The sequence below is a fragment of the Trichoplax adhaerens genome, genomic scaffold (assembly GCF_000150275.1).
Source record: "Trichoplax adhaerens TRIADscaffold_7 genomic scaffold, whole genome shotgun sequence".
NCBI classification, from domain to species: domain Eukaryota; kingdom Metazoa; phylum Placozoa; class Uniplacotomia; order Trichoplacea; family Trichoplacidae; genus Trichoplax; species Trichoplax adhaerens.
This window is the reverse complement of record NW_002060949.1, coordinates 2,509,182-2,531,907: the sequence shown is the minus strand read 5'-3', so window position 1 is coordinate 2,531,907 and position 22,726 is coordinate 2,509,182. Positions and strand designations below refer to the sequence as shown.

At 33.2% G+C, this 22,726-nt stretch overlaps 3 protein-coding genes across 3 annotated transcripts; 1 reads left to right on the top strand and 2 right to left on the bottom strand.

Moving 5' to 3' along the window:
- Window positions 1-1,427: 1,427 nt before the first annotated feature.
- TRIADDRAFT_58070 (uncharacterized protein) lies at window positions 1,428-2,583 on the top strand (the record flags this gene model as incomplete). Its single annotated transcript, XM_002114315.1, has 4 exons — window positions 1,428-1,488; window positions 1,582-1,818; window positions 2,276-2,456; window positions 2,529-2,583. The coding sequence occupies 4 exons, from the start codon at window positions 1,428-1,430 to the stop codon at window positions 2,581-2,583; spliced, it is 534 nt and encodes a 177-aa protein (XP_002114351.1).
- Window positions 2,584-4,264: 1,681 nt separating this feature from the next.
- Window positions 4,265-13,348, bottom strand: TRIADDRAFT_58069 (uncharacterized protein; the record flags this gene model as incomplete). Its single annotated transcript, XM_002113991.1, has 22 exons — window positions 4,265-4,849; window positions 4,939-5,105; window positions 5,307-5,420; window positions 5,550-5,696; window positions 5,822-6,379; window positions 6,460-6,679; window positions 6,756-6,821; window positions 6,940-7,039; window positions 7,117-7,244; window positions 7,313-7,348; window positions 7,488-7,525; window positions 7,629-7,795; window positions 7,974-8,094; window positions 8,179-8,298; window positions 8,423-8,516; window positions 8,638-8,796; window positions 8,966-9,149; window positions 9,297-9,469; window positions 10,596-10,670; window positions 11,607-11,679; window positions 12,183-12,255; window positions 13,315-13,348. 22 exons carry the CDS (start codon window positions 13,346-13,348, stop codon window positions 4,265-4,267), a joined length of 3,432 nt encoding a protein of 1,143 aa, XP_002114027.1.
- A 2,900-nt stretch (window positions 13,349-16,248) lies between these two features.
- TRIADDRAFT_58068 (uncharacterized protein) lies at window positions 16,249-21,310 on the bottom strand (the record flags this gene model as incomplete). The annotated part of the gene is made up of 14 exons (XM_002113990.1): window positions 16,249-16,577; window positions 16,843-16,965; window positions 17,452-17,494; window positions 17,587-17,697; window positions 17,839-17,925; window positions 17,966-18,109; window positions 18,191-18,299; window positions 18,725-18,828; window positions 18,911-18,994; window positions 19,115-19,221; window positions 19,827-19,943; window positions 20,086-20,225; window positions 20,801-20,861; window positions 21,259-21,310. 14 exons carry the CDS (start codon window positions 21,308-21,310, stop codon window positions 16,249-16,251), a joined length of 1,611 nt encoding a protein of 536 aa, XP_002114026.1.
- Between the last annotated feature and the right edge of the window lie 1,416 nt (window positions 21,311-22,726).

Below are 22,726 nucleotides of genomic sequence, written 5' to 3'. Positions count from 1 at the left end.
TACCTTAAATTTCGATAATGCTTTTATCGGTTAAAACTAATATTCTAGAAAAATTCTCAAAATTTTAATAGTCCATTTAAGATCGTCATAATCTGTCGGTAGAGAGATTATCGCACGGGTACTGTGTATAAGCGCATAAAGCTTATGGCACAAGCTAATACTGTGCACGTGTAGCGTTGTAGACCAAGTAAAATTTTGATCGGTACGCCAGGGCACGATGTTATATACAGTAGAGACTGCAGATACCGTCTACTGTACGTAGCTTGTAAGAGCGTGTAAATGAATGAATATGAATGATTGATTAGTAAGAATTAATGCAGTAAATTTATTTTTGTTATAAGATAAATTATTTTTGTAAATTATGATCTCATAGTAAGATATCTGATCGACGAAATTACATCTGAGTCGATAATTTAGCAAGAGTACCACTGTTCTATATCGAAAAGTAACTTGCTCTAAATTAGGGCCTATCAGATAAAGAGATGCGAACCGATTTAATCGGTTAATCTATGATAGGACTACGCTTTTATAGGTGCCTAAAACGAAAATAAGGATGACATTTGACAAAATATTAGTCTAGATATTTACTATAAAGTATTTATTATCTATGATATGTGTGATATTACCATTGTCGGAGGGCCTGCGTGTAAGTGCACAACAGCACATGTCCCAACAATTTCTGAGTATCGTTCATAACATAAGAAATACGAAATATTATTGGGTTGCACGAGATTAAGACCACACAAAGAAATGTAGTAAAATTATACAGTACATATATTGAAATACTGTATTATGTTCAAAAACAACCTCGCAAAATATCGCGAGCAGGGAATTTACCAACTGGTATATAACATATTGTAGTATACCGGTGCTATACAGTCAAAATTGGGAAGAAAAAAATGGAAAGCCATAGGTAAAAATCTCGAAAATCCCATATCTAAAAAATATGACTGTAATAGTAGATTGTACTCGCATATATATGTATATTACTAGTGATATCGCGCATGTATACAGCAATCAGAGCTATTGTACACCGTTATTCATGCAATATCATAAAAGTAAAAAAAACTGCATATGCTCGATGCAATTACTCTGTAATAGGTAAAAGAAAAAGCTTTCTGTACCGCCATTGGTCATTGGCTTCTCTTTCTGCTTATATTATAGCAGTCCGGCAGTCCGAGCCGGGCCTGACACAGACATACAGGCAGACGGCCTGATGGTCGGGTAGTGATTTCTATATACAGTATATCAAGTTAGACCTTCTTCCCCGCTACGATAGTACTCTTATACCGTATACTGTACTCAGTCAAGTTGTGTATCATACAGTATAAGTGTAATTGAGCACAGTACAGAACAGCATTTTGGTCTTCGTTCACAACACAGTTCGGATATTTATTATTAATGCTATACTGTACATTGCATTAAAGATGGAGGATGCGGGATCGGATACCAGTGAGGATGAGGAAGCAAGATTTTCCAGAGAAATGGGTTAATTCTGTTAGTTGTACTTGTAAAATTAATGACACTGTAGTCTGTGTTATCAGATTTTAACCGATCCATTTCAATGTTATAATTCATCAGATTTCAAGAGGCGCGTACTAGAAAAGTTATATCCGAATCTATTTGAAAGTAATATTAGCTCTAGTGATGCACAAGATATGACTGATGTGACTGATCCAAACAAAGTTAACAGCGAAGGTGCAGAATCTCTGCCTCCAATTATGGACAATAATTGGGCAAAAGATGATGATGATCATGATTTATCAAATACTGACGACATCGCATTACCTCGGAAGACTAAAATACAGAAGCATGTAGGTATGTACAATAGTGATTTGCAGTACTCTGATGCACATTGTACAGTAATGTCGGTCCGGTTATTCTAAGTTGATTTACTTATTCATACGGTGATACTGGGTACTAGACGTTAACTCATTTATCGAGCACAACATACCGTACAAAAATTATAAAATGAATCATATATCAATGATTCCTTAGTACGAACCCTCAGTTAGTACTGCCACTTGCTACTTCATAAGTGTGAACGTTTCGTATTTCTGTATTGAGTGAGCCAATACTGTAATGTTGCAAAAACATACGAATATCGATGTAATAGAGCAGTTATCTTACCTCCGAGGAGATAATAGCTAGGCGTTTCCTAGAATATGTTTAGCTATGACCTAAAGAACATTCAGGTTATAAAAGGATGCAACGTTAGTAATTAATTGGAAATAAAATGAGCAAATGCAATATTATATAAATACGTATACTGTAGGTGAAATCTCAAATAAGATTCATCTTGCGGAGTTACCTGGAAAAAAGGAAATAACGTTGAATGATCAAGGAAATGATGTGCATGATCAAGTTTCTGAGCAGAATATCTTAACAAAAAATCAAAAACGTAAACTAAAGAAGAAAAGGAGGAGGGACAGACTTAAGGAAGAATCCAAGGCCAGGTGCAGTAATGTAGTATTGATAATGATAGTAATAATAAATTCTTAATTTTATCCATAAAATAACGATTTCAGTTTTATAAGATCTTGCTTACGATCGGCAGTTCGTAAAGATGGTGTTCTTAAATAATTATAATGAAATGCTAACTGCTAAAATTTATCACATACAAAGTATATATTTAATTAAATATATTTTATACTGCACACATGCGGCGTCCCGTCGAGAATACTGGACAATACATGTAGTTCACTACACATGGACGGCTATGACGGATATAGGGAGTAATTGAGGGTTCTCTTTCAGCAATTAATTTACTATAAATATTATCCTGATTATATCCGTCTAATAAAGTGCGTTGGCTTTTCCCACATTATTAGATATCGCATATATTGTAGATATCATACATTGTACACTGTACAGTTACTGTAAGGTGTATATGATAATGTTATTGTTAATATAAATTTGAAAATTTCTAATTGGAGCCATTATCTAAACTTTTCTCTTATCTATGCTTCGTAGTTGCCGGGAAAAGTCGATCGGGATCGAATTTGTATATAAACTTACTCCGAAAAATGACGACGGCCCGATTGATACGCCTTAATACGTAGCTTATTAAATCGCTGTCACATTACAGCACTTGTATATTATAATAAAATTATTTCTTGTATGTGAATTTTCTATATTCCCTAGACTAACATTTTAAATATAAAATGATCGCACACAACACTACATTCGGCCACAAGTAGTTCATTATTAAACATGAAACTGATCAGATTTTTTGATGGTTATTGCTAGACCCTATTCGACTAGCTTCATTGCATCATTGCTAGCCTTTAATAACAAGTTATCAGTCTTCAGGTTAGAAGTATTCTGTACTCAATTAAAGTCAAGTAGCAGCCAGGCTTTTAGTTGATGATGTATAATTTTATTGAGTTTACTAATAGCCACAAGTGTATGTATACTTTGGAGATCTTTTTTAATACCCAATTATTGTCTTATTATACTGTAGATATATATATATACAAGATTAAATAGTGATTATCAAGCAGTCGCTAGGTAAATCAATATAGCATACTTTCAAAGTACATTTAAAACCAACAAGAACTGAGGAATTGATAATTTCTTCGGTTTCAATATTATCATAATTGTAAAGTATTACTTAGACGAGGGATAAAATACCAAAGACAAAATATGCTGAAATAAATTTTACAACAGGAGAGTATAGATAAGAATTCTTAAAGCAGCTCCATTTACGTAATAAATATATAGTAGGTTGTAGATGACGTAGAGAAATGAGGCATTGGTTTGAAATTTATATCGCCATCAAAAAGTAAATAATTAATTAACGTCGTAGCTCAACATTTTCAAGTATATGACAGAAAGGATTTTGATAATGATAGTAAAGAATAGTTTATAGCTTAAATGAATATTGAAACTTTGTACACAGTTTTATAAATAAAAATAATTCGTGATACCATACAAATAACATTATGTTATTTCAATGATAATAAATGAAGAAGTTATACGCTTACTTTTAAATTAGAAGAAATTGATTAATTGCGGAAATTTAAGTTATCGGTTGAGTGAAATGTATTGTTATGAGATTATTTTATACTTTTATACTTTTTACAATTGCGATATGCAAAGAACAAATAAATCATACTCGGACTGTAATATATGTCTAAGCTAGTAAGCTTTAATCAATTATGGAAGTTACGTAGTATACATATGCCACCTGTCTCAAGCAGTATGCAAATGTAGGTATTTGAAATTTTTAATTTACTATACTATACTGTATTGGCTCGTATTTCTAGAACCATTGTTCGTCGTCTGTAGTAGCATTGGCTGGTAGTGTTTCTGAAGAAGACCGAGGCGGCAGAACGAACTCTGTCTCAGATGCTGCAGATATTTTGTCTTCTTGTTCATGAACGCTAACTTCTGTAGTATCTGCAGTGGCACCAGTCGATTGCAGCATGTACAAATCCCGTTCAAGGTAAGAGTTATCACTTTCCATTGCAGATATTTTGTCAGCTTCTGATGTTTCCGCAGAATCTTTTCCTTGATTGTCGATAGTTTGTGATGTTCGTGGTTCACTAAGAGATGAAGCTTTCGTTCTATATCGATCTCTTTGCTGCTTAAGCTTCTGCTTCCTCTGATCTCGGGTAGGAAAGATATCACTATGCACAGGCGCATCAATAGACGACATAGAATTCGTTGAAGCGATAGATAAACGAGGCCTCGTGTGTGGTATAGGTTTTTCAGTCGTTTGCTGTGACATCAAGCAGTACCATCTATTTACACAGTATTGGAGGTCGACTAAATCCAGAGCGATGGTAATATCTCCGATAAGTCGCTTTTTGCTGCGATTGCTAGATTCCATAGACCAGACAGTCAACTAAATTTAAGAAATAATTTAAATTTCAGTATGGCACCCTAAGGTCTAGATGCTATAGTTGTATTTTCTCTGATATCAATGTAACTTACATATAGAACTTGAGATTTCTTATAATTCGAAAATGATAGCATGAAATCGTAGATTGGACTCTTTGTGTTTTTAACTGATCGACTCTTAGCTTTGTGCACGATATTCCGCTTTTTATTTTTGATATTGTGTATTCCACCTTCCATTAAATAAATCTTTACAAAGGTATCTATAATATATAAAGCAAGTAAGGGTAATTACATTTTTGTAAGATCAACGCTAGAAATAGTAGGTACATTTAAAGTTTTGATATTAAATTACTAAATAGAGTGTAAATTATATCATATAATTATAATACGCTGTATACCATAATGAGACAACATACATAGTTACATACTTAGTGCAAGATAATTGAACCAAATAAGCATACCTGGTAATACTACAGTTGCCATTAAATTAACTGCTCTAATGATATGGAGTTGTAAGCTATTTTCGACTTCTCGTATGGTCAGCTGAAGAGCACCGACGTTTCGACTGATATTTACTGATATGAAATAAAGTTATTAACATGATTGTTGATATACCTAATTGTTTAATTGCTACAAATAATACATATCACGTCCTTCAAATCTCCTAAACTAGATGAATTTGATATAGTCGATATTAAAAGTACCTCCAAATTGACCAGAATTTGCAGCTATTTGTCCAGGTCCAAGGTTTTGTTGACTTATAGCTTCCAATCTATCTTCAATTACCTCTGAATTGAGCTGCCAACGTGTCCGCACTGGAGTAGCATCACCTGGGATTGGACTATTATCTACTAAATCACCGTATATATACGAAATCCTTAGATACTACTCATATGCAAGCCTATACTTGAAACATTTCTAATATTATTTGTATTTTAGGACCAATTTTTACTTAGTATGCATAAATTAATATTACCGGAATTTTTGCTAGTACGTCTATAACGCTCAGAATTTGGACTTGGCGGGCAACTAAATATTTTATCGTTGTTTTCTGTTAATCGACCTTTCAGCAAGAGTCTTTCTAGCAATGAAGATTTAGAATTGGTTCTGCCTCTCTTCTTTCTAAATCTTGTTCCACTGGTACTTTCTTGCTTCTTTACTTCAGTATCGCTATAATCCGTTGTAGAGGTCATATCTTGATAACTACAAAAACTAGATACAGAGTCACTTCGAGGAACTACGTGACTCGTTGACCTGATTCCACTAAAGCAGTAGTTTTCCATAATGCCCGATTCGGATATATTTGCACTATCAGTTCGATCTGCTCGTTGTGCATCATTATACGATAATGCGAGAGTTTCACTAACGTCTTTGCAAGCTACTCCATCGAGACTAGACCTGCGTCTCTGGAACAAATCTTTCTTATATTGCGGATCTTCACCAGGATTTCGTGTCATACCTTGGCTGGATGATGCAAGATTTGAGGCCTTACGGAGTGTCTTAACAGCGATTACTTCGCGTAATTTAGCTGAAGCTGACGTCATATGGATCATATAGGTTAGTGAGTATCAATAACCTGAAGAAAGATAGAATACAGTTGCATCTACAACTTACCTTTCACATCTACTTTTTGCACTTGCTCAGGGTGATCTGTCAAATCGTTGTCTTGAACAATAGCTTCAGGAATAGCATGTTGAATGTTCATCATTTCAGGTTCGTGAACTTTCTCGGAGCATGGAGGCGATGGAAGTTCGAAAAAGTTGTCATCGTGGGGATATAATTGATACCATTGAGGCTCTACTTCGAGGGCAGCTCGTTCAGGATTAACTATAACCTGATCCAACAGATATCGTAAGTTGAAGAATAAATGTATATTTACAAATATATTGTAGCAAGGATCGACGGCTTACTTCTCGCACTTTCGTAATATTACTACTCAGTTGCCATAAAATAACAGCAAGGGATGTCTTCAATAGCTGTAAAACGATATAGAGTGGATTAAGTTTCTATTGATTAATTGCACTTTCTGTTCAATTTAGCCTGTAAACAACTACATTAACTTAATTTAAAGTTTTAAATACCCACGCTACTTACTTCATTATGATTTATTGTACAAGAATATAACTGGTTCCATTCGAGTTTTGTGGATTTAGAATCGTCCATAGACAAAGACGTCCAAACTTCACTTATTTCGCTATAACCAATAAAACTCGTTAAATTTTTGAAATTGAAATTTGCACTTATAAATGCATAGACTGTAATTAGAATTACCCATCTTGCGTTATAAAGCACAGCTGAACATAAAAAATGGAATCGCTAGTAATTTCATCGGGGTTTATATCCGCTGCTTCCGCGATATAAACTTCCAGTCTTCCAGAATCATGATATTTAACACTAAGCTAAAAAGATAGCGTCATGATCATTTAGCCATTGTAAAACCGTCGGAAATTTTTAAAAACTGCCTTACCTTGATTCTACCATTACGGGGATTATCATTGAATGCCTTTGTAGGGATAATTAAGATAAATCCTAATTAGTATACGATGATATTTCTAGGAATAGCTAGTAATTTGAAGTCTTCGTTAAATAATTATGACGCCTATTTAACAGTTAACTCTATATAATTTAGTAGATACACGTACCTCTTGAGTTATTTCCTGAGAACTTTCCATGTCGTCTGCTACAGAAATATGAATAGTAAATAGTAAGTACAGTAATAGGTGTTAACAACACCGTTAAACTTCGAATTAATTTATAAATATACGATACAAGAAAATAATTACCACTAGTATCTTGAACAGAAAGTAAGGTCTTTTTAGTATTTTCTGTCGACACTTTACGAGTATCCTCCATGTTGAAGGTCTCCCAGCTACTGCTAAGTACTATTTTGATAAAGTTATTTTCACCAGTCATTGTATCCGGTATCATTCGTAAGTCTTGAACAAAAGCACTAAATTCCAAAGACAGTCATGCTTAGATTTATTTAGTCATGAATGAATTGATCAATAGAAGTATTAAATTTTGATATTCTAATGTGCATTATCAAATAGTATCAAATATATCGTAAAACTGCATTGATAATTATAACTGGAGAAACAGTGATGTTACAAGTATTATCTGAAACTGACCTTTCTGTTGCTCGGCAAACACGAATACAAACTGCATCAGCAGTCGTCGATACAATACTCCTTACTTCCTCAAAGGACTTGTTTATTAGAGTATGACCATCCCATGATATGACGATATCACCTACAATTTGATACAGTGTATGCAGTAAACAGTATTAAGGCTTCCAGCTTATACAAGGTAAAAGTTTTATTGTTATCGCGTTACCGATTGTCATTTTCGACTCATATTCTAACTCCGTTTCTCTTTCCATATTATCGATAACGGCATAGGTAGTATCTTTACCAACAAGAACACCACCTAGGATGAGTATTCCCATACACCAAGCTAAAATATATCAGTAAAAAATGTAAGCATAATTATTAGCTGAGTACACAACATATATTAGTAACATTATGCTTGTAAATTAATTTTAGATTAGAATCCTATGCGAATGGCATTGTGTAATTACGGTAAGGTCGATGATTATCATTATGTCGTAATAAAATCCATTTTGATTCGTCATCAAGTCCAGGTAATTTCGATTCATGATTGATATCATCCTTCTAAACGATAGATATTAAAAATTAAGATTAATTTCCTGTACTCGTATAACTGTATAATGAGTCTGTATCTCGACGACCTATGTTTAACTTTCAGTTTATAATTAAAAATTAGTTTACTTACGCTAGATAAACCCGATTTTAAATTTTCCATGACCGAACCCATTAGTTCCCTACGATTAACTACTAGTTCAGAGCGACTACCATGATACCAAAATCCTGTCTTGTGATAGAATTCCATATTATACCAACAGACTTTACATCTCCATGCTGTTTTACTTTGCTATTTTCAATATAAAGTTAGTATTGCAATTAGAATGATTTTTTAAGCAATGCTTATTTATCACCAAACTTATAGGACTATTAGGCATATGGTAAGGTATATATTTTCTTATACAACGAGTCATTAGATACTGAAGTTTAATCTTCACATATGGATTACAATAAGTTACCTTAGGATCAGGCGACGATGGAGTATACAGGCCACATCGCCCGCAGATTGTTGATTTACAGTTATGGCAGATACGACCATGACCATCTACAAACTTTGTAGTATAGCAATTTTGGCAGCGATTGCGATCTTTACCAGGAGCAGTTAGTCTTTTATCCCAATCTCGTACTTTATCGTTTAGTTGCCTAAAAATAATTAATTATTCACAATACCATAGTAACTAATTCTCCATTTAGTTTATATATGATAATAATTAATCAATGCATATACGTGTTACTCCTTACAGGTGCCTATAATTTTATTAGTAATCTGCAGTAGTGCTAAGTAAGAACCTTTTAAATTCGTCGGTATCGGCTTCAAATTTACTTTGCTTCTCTAATACTTCCTTAAGTATTTTTAGTTCATGAACAGTTAAATGTGATAAATCTGGCGTTATGTACGGAATTTCTTTTTCAAGCACATTTTCTTGCTCAGTATTTCTTCTAGATATAATCGGTCGAGCCTTCTAAAAGTTATATATTATTTGTTGGATAAGTCGTACTTAATAATTTCATACAGTGGTTGTCCTTAACGACCTTTACAAAATTTATGAATTAACAATGAACTACTATCGAGTATCACATTTTTTGTTCGTAACAAGTGCAAAATAATACCACTGTTAGTACTGCATTTAGCAGTTTATCAATCAGCAGATATGTAAGTCGTATGGATCGAAAATAAGATGACTGCTGTTTAAAAATTCCAAGTTAAGCTCTCAAGATAAGCACTGTAATTAGAGTATAAAAGGTAATGACGAAAAACTTATGCAATCCTATCAGATTTCACGGTTGAGTGACTGTATAATTTGGAAAGAAATGATTTAGCTGAATAGCTGGTTGCTTTAATACAAATAAAAAATAATGGTATCTTACTTAAATTTAATCTGAATCTCAAAAGTACTTAAACAGTGTTCAAGCTTTATAAAATCAATGAATCAATATACTGGACTCGTAGTCTCGTACGGTGCTGTGCGCTTTACATATAAAAAGAAAAAAGTTTATATTTAAAAATATCGTATTTAATAATATGCGTAGATGTCCAGTACAGTAAATAGTATTAGTATAAAAGTACATACGTCTATACAGTTACGTAAGTGAATTAATCCAAGTTAATGATGTTCTAATTTGAAGTTCGGACTGCCCAGAATTGATTTGATTTAATTGGATAATTTAATGAAGATAAAGGTGCAATACAGTAAACTTTATATAAGCTCAGTACAACATATCTGTGTCTGGGCAAACAAACAGCATACCGCTACGGAACCTGTATAGTCAGTAACAAAAAAATTCTAAAAAATATTACCGTGATGGGTGTAACTGTTTACCGAGTGTTTGAAGTAAACTGTAAACAGTTATCAATCATTAAAACATACAGTAGCATGCATAGCTACCAAAACATGTTCATTTAACAATACCAAATACTACAGGCTCTATTAGTTAGCCAGTTATCGTAAATGGTGCACTGTACTGTAGTTTGAAACGAATTGCTACTGCGATAGTGTGTAGTTGAATGATGCCAATTCACAATGCGAACGCGGTCTTATTAATACTTCAAGTTTTCAAGTGATTATTTCACACTTTTTGAAGTCTTACCACAGTATTTACGAGCGCATACTGTTCCGAGTTACGCGAACCAAACAGTTTAAAATTGCGTTTATTTGATTTAACCTGAATATGATCGTTCGAGGAAAGTTCTATCGTCATCTATGTACTGTATTAGTATATCTAAATTTATCGTATGCTGTACACCTACATGTCGCACATAGAGTGAGATAGCTAAGATTTTGAATATACGTGAGACTAAACAAAACGTAAAAATCGATATTTCTGATGTGTGATGATACTTTATCCGAACAAAAATGATACAACGCAGTAATGATGTAGGTTCATTAAATCAAGAGAAAAAGAATACTGCATGATTACTGTAGATGCAATATTAATTGATGCAATATTAATTCCATTAGTAACTACTGTAAGTCTAGTGCTTAATAAACGTGAAGACTTATCATTTCAAATAATCAGCAAAAAAAATCAATTGCAGTGCTTCTTCTTATTTTATTACTGCATACTGATACAAAATTAAAAGCTAAAATAACCACTTTAATTGATAACGAAGGGTACGAATGACGATCTTGGTTAACTAGAACTAATTTGTTGTAAGTCAAAATCATCATTGAAAGCAACAAGTGTCCATTTACCGTCCAGCCGTGGCATGCTTACACGTACAGAGTAGGATGTCGTCGTACTGATCAAAATCAATTTAACATTAATCACTCTGTTCGATCATGTCGTAGTTGCGAGGCGTTTATAAATATTATTACGATGATACTTAAGCTACTTTAATACTACAATAGCACATATTTTTACTATACAATTTATTTAATTTCAACATAACCTGAAAGACGAAACTCGAAACTACAGTGATAACGGAAGTGATGCGTAAAAAGTACGCTTTTATGTACGTATGATAGTATGGTTACGGTAGACTGTTACTGTATTGGAGCAAAGAAAAAAACCCCTCGATTTTAAAAACTGTAGATTGGAATGAAATATCTTCCCTATATATATTGATATATCTTAATAAGATATTTAAGCATTTCATACCTTTTTAAACAGTTTAGCAAGCGAAGAAACCATCATCCCACAACACTGGTCAGATTTTTGTTGCGATGGTACTCTGTAAAGTTTAAATTAAATTATATTAAATTGAATTACATTCAAGTTGAAATCTATTTCCTTCAGTAAAAAAACGTGAAAAATAGCAATTTCATTTGAAGTTCTAAACTTGATGCTAATTTCTGTTCATTGTACAATACCAATACATCTGCATCCTATGATTATTACAAGGTCTAAGTTTTCTAATATTTGTTAAATGATTATCCGTAGTAGCAGCGCTATATGGCCGTCTCTGCGCTTTTTAAACTCGTCTCAATCCAATGCAGTCTTTCTCACTATCCTTGCAAATAAATATATGGTAATGGAGTGACAACGTCGGTAATTCACTGGGAATCGATTATGACAGTGTTTTCTCTGTACTGTATATATTTACATAGTTAACTGGCTTTCTAGTTGTACCGATACTATATATATATATATATACCTGTTATATACCGATACAGTACACGCGGTTATTAACTTTTAAAGTTAGATTTGTTATTATTTCCTTTTACTCTACTATACCTTGTTCCTAATGTGACGATACAACCTTTGAACTTGGAACTTATTAGTATACTAATTACAATACAATACTGCACTGTAACAGTACCATACTGTACATTGTATAGTATATCACTTTGGAGACGGAGAAACTACATAGGAGCAGGGCTGAAAAGGATTCCGTCGCTAAGGAAATTTAATTTTCACATGGATTTTAGGAAAAATTGGAAATTTGCAGGATTTTATTGTACAAAATACAAGTAAATTCAAGACCAAGTAGAATATTATACAATATCAGCCGGTTTCCAACAACTAGCTATACGTTGCCATAACATATACGTGTTATATTGTATTACGTATTGTAAGCTATATTTATCGGTATGCGTATGTGCCTATTTGACACATAGCACTATTCTGAAGAAGGATCATTTTACGTCCTAGACTAAGTTTAATCAGATACTGTACTGCATACACTGTACGTATTGACTTTACTGGGCGTATTTCCATGTACAATTTCAAGTTTGCGTTTTGCACTAGACTGTCATGAGTTATTCATGTACAGTGTACTGTTCGCTTAGGGGCATCGGAGTTGGTAGCATAATACAGAACTGTGGGAAGAAACCACCAATTCTAGTACTTTCTCTACGCCAAAGCATACACTATACAGTACAGTACAAAGAGTAAACTATCTTAGATTAATTATAATTATTATACCACCAATTTTAGTACTTTCTCTCACCAAAGCATACACTATACAGTACAGCGCAAAAAGTAAATTTTCTTACATTAATTATATGCGATTCGCGAGCGTGACAACAACATAGGTTACGGGCAATGTAAGAAATTGGGCAACATATATATATAACGTGACGAAATGGACTATCCACTCCATAGATTACGTCAATTATAAATTATATAATTCGTACGTGTTATACGATACGGTAAAAATAATCATCATCATGAGTAGTAACTGTTCGACAGGTAATAAATTTTCATAAAAACAAAAATTTGACGCTGCTATGATTCTGGGACGATATAAAATAAGACAAATAAATATAAAGAGTAAAGCAATAACCGTATACTGTGCGTGTCAGTAATGTATATTGATACAGTATGAGTTGATTATATTTTCGACACAGTATATTAAACACCCAACCTGTCAGACACGTCTGATTAGGAGCAGTTGGCATTAGAGTCTTAATCTACGACTGTTCTTTCAATTTAGGTGCACTATATAAATGCGTGCCATTTATAGTCTATTCTAATAGACATGTACATGATACTTTATTCTTACTGTACCGATTGCGCAGTACATTTTACATTGTATTATACGCCAAAAGTGTTGCAGCATATATCAATTATCAATGTTTGCCATTAAATATTCTATTGGGAATTGAAACAACAGTCAGCCTGGTCTTTGAAATGGTACAGTACTGTACACTAAGTATAGTAAATTTATAATCTATGAACAAATTATACAATTCATTAACTGTTGAGGATGATGTTCCTATCTAACATTTTTATTGGCTGATATACTCAGTCACCAGAGCGATACACGTAGAATATAGTAGGGCATCTCAAAACAGATTCTATATACCTTAAAATTTAAAATATACAAATCATCTATCTGGATTCATCTAATCGATTTATTTATGAGCCGTTGTTATGAAACTTTTAAATTAATAACTGTTATCGTAAGAGCACGTTTGTCTATTTTCAATGCCAGTTTAAAGCTGTGCCAAACTGATTTACACGTACAGTATTAAGGATTATTTAAGTCTTCGCTACCCCTGGTTGACTATAACTGTTTGTTATTTATGATGCAATTTAGAGTAGACGATATGTAGTTTAAGACTGTACGATTGAAATGCATATATGTATTCGACCTTTTAGTTACTATACTGTATATTCGTATACTAGTACTGTAACTTAGAAGACATTGCGTTTGCTAAACTTAAGGCATAAAGTCTTGTTACTGTATGACCTATTAATGATAATGGAAATAATACTGTCCTTCTCATAGAAAATTGGTCTGCTAAGTTCTTAATTGGTTCATTATCGTATCAAATTGTTAAGTAACAAATAGCTTGAATTACAGTACGATTAAAACGATCAAACGATAAAGTAAGTGCTGATTAGGTAAAATCAAGCGCAAGAAGTCCTGCAATACACAGTAGAAAGTTAATTGTAATCAAGTTTACGTTGTAAGCATTCTGCTTAAAATATTGTAAAATGTTGTTCATTTCATTGTTGACAACTGCAGCCACTTGTTGAATCCGCGGATGTACAGAAATATCAACATGGATGCAGTGAACGTTTTTTTTTTGCAATAGTTTCCACTCTCCAATGTGGATCAGTTTTGTAAAGTTATTTGTATACGGTAAACTATAAACTATAATATAAACAGTTGGCGGCTATCCATTGCTGTACTGTAAACTACGTTGTTCAAGTAACAAACCAAATGAAATGAAAAGAAAATCCTTGCAAAAAATTGAAGTTAAGATCAATTAAATGCATTCACTCAGTTATGATAGTCTTACCTTTTACTACCGGTGGAAAAAATTCCTCTTAGACATTCTAGGCACATTACTAGCTTACTAAAGAACTAGCAATAAGGAGAAAGCATCCAGTTGCAGTAATACTGTAATGGATTGATGATTCTTCTTCGGAAAGACTGTACAACTGATTAAGATTGATAACAAAGGAATTAGTTATAGATAATATGTTGCAATCTAACAAAAGACCCAACGAGTGAATATCTAGTTGGTGTCAGTCGCTCTTCCTTTTGTTTTACTTCGTTCCATTTGACGGTAAAATAAGTGAATAGTAACAATTTGGTTCACTCAATCCATTGTACTGTACTTCACTCAATCTATTGTACTGTATACAGTCGACGACAATACTGTGTTGCCAATAGGTGTTGAAACGTTTATTGAACGTAATACGTATGGACTACGTGCGTATTACCTTAGATGCAGTAGAATGTTAGCATGTTGTAGTTTAAGGTTATTCTGGCTAGAAAAGTTCATCGCTGCTCGCCTAGACCAGGCAACATCAACAAGATATTTTGCATAGTGTTTTAGCATGAAAGAAGTGTTACTGCTATAAGATTACTTCACTGTGCTGATCTAATATTATTTCCATGATAGACGTTTAGTTTCATTGACATTTTTTTAGGGTGCATAATTGACAAAAGTAGACCGATCAAACCAGTCTATTTTTTATCCAGGGGAAGGAGAGGAAGTATCCTTAAATCATCTTGGATAAAATGTTGAAAGATGAAAGTAATTTGAGATGACAATATTTTAATGCCAAGGTACCTTCTAGCTGGATTAACGTACATTACGTTAATTTAATTAGCAGATCAAGAAATAAGAGAGAATACAAGTGTTGTTGAATTCAATACAAATTACGAGAATAAACAATTCAAGCCAGTGCTTCAATGTTGTAGTATAATATTATCATTTTCTGTAGAGTGAAGAATGGAGAGACTGCCCCACCTTGCCGCTGGCAATAGAGTACGATATCACTGAGTGAAAGGACTGTCTTACCATACAGCATTATAGTGACTGTAATATGTATTGGGTACATCAAAATGCGGAGCAAACAAAATAGTAGAGCTAACGATTATAAGCTCTAATATTTATTTAAGTAGATGTATATACGATATTAGTCCATAGGACGATTTGTTTTAATTTTATCACAGTGTTTCCTGCTACACGCGTATTTCAGCGATATGATCACAAAATAGTTCGCCCATTAATTGAATAAACTACTATGCACATACATCTTCATAAATATGTTTAACATCAAGTTCGATAAATGAATAGAATTTTGAGCAATTACATCAAAAGGTGTTTTTCTTGTCGATGAATCCTTGAATGCTATATGTATTTACGTGTATAATACACAAGGGATTAATAAATATGCAATAAATATACAGGGAAGTATTTTTTTCCTGATGTGCCTTATAAAATGCCCTAGTAGAAGCGATCACAAAAATGCAATAAATTTAGTATAATGCTAATTAACCCAATCTTTCATATTAGCCTTTTTGTCCTTAATTCCTAGAGAAATAATTTATTTTATTTTATGCGAAATGGCTGTCATTGATAGGGTTAGGGGATGGAGATGTTGGAGATTCGGGTAGTTCAAGAGTACCGCTAGGTGGCTCATAATGAGCGTATTTTTCAAACGATGAAGAGTGCTGAAGCAAAATTTCATTTCCTAGCGGAAGCCGACCAGCATGTCCTTTTCTCCAATAGCATGGAAATGAAATCGTATGGGGAGCTGTCATATCGGTAGATATTTCCTCTAGTGTCTTTCTTTTGGTTTCAGGTACTTGAGAAACGATAAAGCCAACAGAAATAAAGCTAATTCCGCCATATATGAAGAATAAAGCGGAAAGTCCTATGGAATCTGTATTAAATATATAATATCTGTTACTATCAGTATTTTGGAGGGTAATTAGTGAAGCGAAAGCAAGTTTATACAAATTAGCGTTTGTAGATAATTTAAGGCCAACATTTCACACGATGAGATTTCGGGTATAATTAATTTAAAAATTTTTATGCAAATTACGATTAGTAAATAACTTATGGCCAATAATTAATTCGTGTTGGATAATTTGTGTTGCAATTTAGACTTATTTATGCAAGATCTATCACTATGTATGCACCATTACCTGACAGATCCAAGAAAGTGAAAGATATTAAAAAATTGGTTAGCCAATTGGTTAAACTTGCGACTGAAGAAGCGCGTCCTTTAATCCCGGGAGGAAATAACTCGCTAATCAAGATCCAAGTCACTAAAGTAAATTACGAAATAGCATAAAGGTATATATTAAGTGGTATGACTCAAACTATGATAACAATTAAAGGTAATGAGATAGTTGCCTGGTCCGAATCCAAAAGCATACGCAGCTACAAAAGCTAATAAGGATGTAAACGACATAATTTTAACCACCAAGGTCGCATTACCATCTGAAGTCGATCCATTACCTGATATGATTTAAATATTACTTAGATAAAGTGTTATTGCTAACAATTGTCAAAGCTTAATATATAACTTGCAACCTTGTAGTATGAAATAATTGCTGGATGCATTAAGAGAACATGGCTTCTGAATGTTGGGATAAGAACTCGATACAATTCCCAATACAATTAAGCTTATAGCAATAGCAGAAGAACCAACAATTAAGGCGGTTCTACGTCCTTAGATAAAATAGTAAGATAATTAAAGGCAGACCAGAGATACCGTACCTTCCTTAACTTAGTCTAGGAGTAAATCTTACCTATTTTGTCTATTCCAAGCAGTACGATAAATGTGAAAATCGTCTAGTAATAAAGCCCAAAATGTGAGTATGCTACAGTTTGTCATATCCCTAAAGGTAAAATCTTTAACTGATAAATAAGAGATGGATTATTACCTTGATCATCCCTAAGCCAACGGTGGCAAGTGTAGCATCAGAACCATTCGAGAATCCAATAGATTTAAAGATTGTGGGAGCGTAGTATAATATATTTGGTTGGCCTGTAAGCTGTGAAGTTTATGTAGTAAGGCCTTAAAGTATGCTCATCACGGATCACACGAAAATTTTAATTCTCGTGAGGACAATTATCGAAAAATATGCATTAAAATTGCTGGTGACACATCGTAATATAAGAAAATATAGCTATACCTGCTGAAATAATGCCAGTAATACCACAATCCCAAGTCGTTTACGTAGTTTGCCTTGAGAGCTAAACAAACTTCGAAAGGTGTAAGACTGCATTGATAATAATAAACAACATCATGTCAGCACAAACTGCCAGATAAGCACTATTTCGGAAAGATTTTTTTGATCTTGTAGTAGCAATACTTGCATTTTCCGCGGACAGACTTTCCTTTATTAGTTGAAATTCTGTTGTAACATCATTTGTTTCTCTAATTTTTTGTAGTGTCGTAAGAGCCTGTTAGAGGCATGAATTTTTGTTAATTATAGTTTTTGAACATATATGCCTAGTATGCTACTTGAAAACATAATAACTTACATCTCTTTCTCTTCCACGGGTCAAAAGCCAGCGTGGGCTGTTTGGCAAAAAATATGTGGAAACAGCCAAAAAGACAGCCGGTAGTGCGGATAAACCAAACATAAATCGCCTAAAAGTTTGTAATTCATAGTTGTTGTAAGGTTAGATGGCTTAAATGCCAAGAAGATATCGAAATAGAGAATAAAATTGTTAATTTAAAGCTCAAAAACAAACTACCTCTTCAAGATAATTCTAGCATTATTTATAATTATACCCTTAACAAAACCTATACATACTGTAGTTCAAGTTGTATGAAGCTTTTGACTTTCGCTATTGATGAGAATTATTTATCCTATGCTACCGTTATATACTATAGATAATAAAACTGCCGGTATGCTTTAGTTAATATATGTACAGCAATTAATAGTTACTAGAAAAAAACATAGTACATGATCGCTACAGTAATGAACACATGAACAAATGCGGTACGTTAGTTAGTAAAATTAATTAATAATTAATTATAAGCATGGTTTTAGAAATATTGAGTTTTCTTACCATCCATTGGCCACATCAATGAAAATATAGTTGATTAAATACGCCAAAAGTAATCCCAAAGTAATGAATAACTCATTGAGAGTAATTAAGCTTCCACGTCGGTTCTAATAATATAATCAAAGGAGCAAGTTTAAATGTATAATAGAAGCCACTGTAAGAAAAATGTACTATTATTATTGTGCTTACACTAGGAGCAATTTCTGCTATGTATACACATTCTGCCATGGCTGAGATAGCCACAGCAAATCCGATGAGAATGCGGCCAACAATCTGTTATAATAATGATGAATGTGATTCATTATATATGCAAAGAACAGTTTTTACAAATAAGCGTTGAACCCTAACAGGCGAGGAAAAAGAAGAGGTGGAGTAATTAAATTTTTTTCGTACCAGAGTAGCATAATTATGGGCTAGACTCATCACCAACGCACCAATTATAAATACAATTGAATTTAATAATATCGATGTCCAGCGTCCTAATTTATCGATCATATAACCTATGTCAGCAAAAGAATTTTAGACAGTATTAGAGGTTACATTCTAGATTGTAAAAGGATATCGTTTCTAACTTGAATACACAGTAATAATAAGTATAGAGATTTTACAGTAAAATTACATAAATTATAATGCTTGTCACAAGAAAGCTGTCACATATTGAATTATACAATTCGACGTAACGCTTTTCGAACAGGGTCGTCAAAAAATCGACGAAAAAACGAAAATTCTATTCATGCAAGATGACGCTTTCCAAATCGTAAAATGAATCTATTCCATTATTTAGTGTCAAATATACTGTACGCATATCAATCTTTATCTAGGAACAAAATAGATAAATCATGTGCCGTAAACTGTATACTAAGACTAGGAGACACCATAACTAGATTGCAAATGCTTTAGTGCTCGTATGATCTTTCGCTACAGAAAGGAACGAGATACGTATTAGAAATTATCAATGGGGAGATGCAGTTGTCAAGTTTATCATTCACTTACAGCGAGAGCTAATCGCAGTAATTTGGACGTTTTATAGTCTATGTCACTACGATAAGATAACAGGAAAAGATGCTACATAATTTCATTAACTGCAGAATAAAAGTTGCTGCACCTCCGACAATAGAACCACCAACAGCACCGGCTAGCATGACTCCGACAATTCTCTCGCGTTCAATGCAGTTAAGATTGAAAACTTTCTGTAGCTGCAAAATAGCTCCGGAAATAACGCCTAATTATGAAGTGATATGGAGCATATAAATTTAAATAGTAATGGTAGGAATCTTACGCTTTCAAGCTATACTTTAATTTAGCCAATCCACTTGTTTACTGAAAAATTTATGAATTACCTTCTCGCTGCTAAATACACGTACTAGCATAATTGTGTAGTGAGTAATAAATTTCATTAAAATTAAATTTAGGTGAAAAGTAAATTTTACCAATATCATAGCCAAAGAGTAAACCTCCTATTGCAGAGATGAGTGAAGCCCATAAAACTGTTTTCGTTGTGCCTCTGTTAATAAATATAATTAAGAAGTAAGTAGTCAATCTTGCAATTGGAAAGTCTTAATAAAAATATTTAGTTCATGGGTCCACGATATTATTTAAGTATAGGATAGTAGTGATGTAAAAAAATGTTGAAATTGCTACGGATATCTTGGGAAGATCGATTGGGTTATCGATTTTGCACAGTATAAGATCAGCTTTGCTTTTAATAGACTTTATAATAATACCTCACTTAAAATAACGGAGATTTAAGTGGCTCACTGCTGTATACGAGCACAATAAGATTTAAATTAGATTTACGTATGTATATTCTTATTAACATATGTTTACATTCATCACAGATTTTAATCATGCAATTTTACACCAGCTCGTCCGCAATCTTTAAACTCAGCAATGATGATACAACACTTAAGCAATGTAGCTTACAGTATTGCCTGTGCTATCTTAATGTTTTCTTGAAGTCATGTTAATCAAACCCGCGAAAATTGTAACGGTCTGAATAATAAATCTCCTAAGGGACTTTGACGATAATCGCAGATAATTTTAGTACTATTTTATGGCGCTATAGCGTCTCATCAATACCTGCAGAATTTTTTCTTTATGGTAATATGATTATACGAATCACAGGAACTTAGATTTACCCCTGTTAAACCGAATTGTATGAAATAACCTACTGCATGTATCATCGGATATATTTAATCATCACCATTGCATTATAAGCGTGTTTTGAGTATAAATGCTTGTGCTACACTCTTATTTCAATTTATTCTATTTATTCATAGATGATATAGTGATTACTACATGATTCAACTACTGTATCTTGTTCTACGATACTTTTTTTTTATTCTTGTTTATAATGTTCATTTTTATGACTCTCTGGCCTGCATTACCTAGATCGTTATTTCTTATATCCCATAGGAAGAATAGTATCTTAAATTACTAAAATTACGTCAAGATGGAAGCTAACGGTTGAGCGATCATAACAATAAGATCCATTATTCCAATGTTAATTATTTGTGTTTTATTTTATAAAAACTTACTTGTATATCCAGTGGCAGCAGCCCGGAGAGTGAATAAAGCCAACGCTGGCATTATTAACCGCAGGCGTTAATAGACTATCTGTCGGTTATAAAGATACATGGTAGAGAAAGCTTTACTTAACTTGCTTTCATACACTGATATTAATAATTTCCTTCTCATTTGATCGTCAATGACCTTGCTGATTACTTACTTTGGTAGTTGAATTATCAAATCTATTTATTGATTACGCTTTCTACCGTAATAATAATAGTATAGTATTAATTTAGCGAAAATCAAGTACGTTTCAAGAACAGAGGTTAATTTCTAGTGGTACAGATTTTACTATGTCCATTCTGGCAAGCCATTACTCGTACTGTTAGTGCTATTATGCAAGGTACAGTAGTTTACCGCAAACTAGTAATACCTTACAGTAGAAGAGAATCGAGATCGATTCAATTATATAGTGAATAGGTCCAGATTGAATTTTGTAAACAAGATAGAGTGTTATAAAATAGTAAGTGAACAGCATTTACATTTTACACAACACTACCCATAATATTGTGCTGATGATAGCAAATGGCATAAGATTGATTTACGGATGCAAGGTCGGATGCACGAAATTAATTCACTACACAGTTTACACCCTATGTAGACGCAAAACATCATTGCCATGAAATTTTAAAACTAACTCATCCAATGACGACTATATTGTTAATCTCTACTATATACGCGTACAATACCTCTATCGCATAATTCTGATCTGTCCATAGATAATGATCATGAATTATCTTCTTTGCTTTATGATATCTGCATAATTAGCATTCATCGGAACTCTTTAGTGACATCTTACTTTTCTCTATTATATTATACTGTACATACGCTTATGTAATGGTAATCAGTAACTAATGACAAGTTAGAACACTAAAATATAGACACAATTTTTAGCCTTGAACATGGACTGATTGAACTATTTAGATTGTAGATTTCTTCTTCCGCTCGGATTGAGCGTATAATAATTTACTGTATAATTGTTATTATTATTATTACATAACTAATTATACAGTATACCTTACACTGTCCAGTATAATCATAATAGAGCCCATCGTACTAGCTAGGGTTTGACGGAAGGCAGTATTGAGTGTCTGCCTGTCCGCGCGCCCGAATCTCGGCGATAGACGATGAGATGATTCTAAAAAGTCCTCTATCATGCAGGGTTGCATTTTACCTCTTTTAACTTTAAGGCAGAATAACCGACGATTGTACTTAAAGAATGCTTAAGACAGCGGTGGTTTTTATGGAAAATTGGTATTTGATATTGGTGCATCGGTGTCTCAATGATCTTCGTGTTTTTACCAACGCAATCTCATTTTCTTACTACTGTATTGACTATAAAATTTACATCATTTCGGGCTGCGATGATAATAAATAAATCAAATTCTACTTCACCGTATTCGATAGTTTCAAAGTCTTGAGGAACAAAGTTTAACA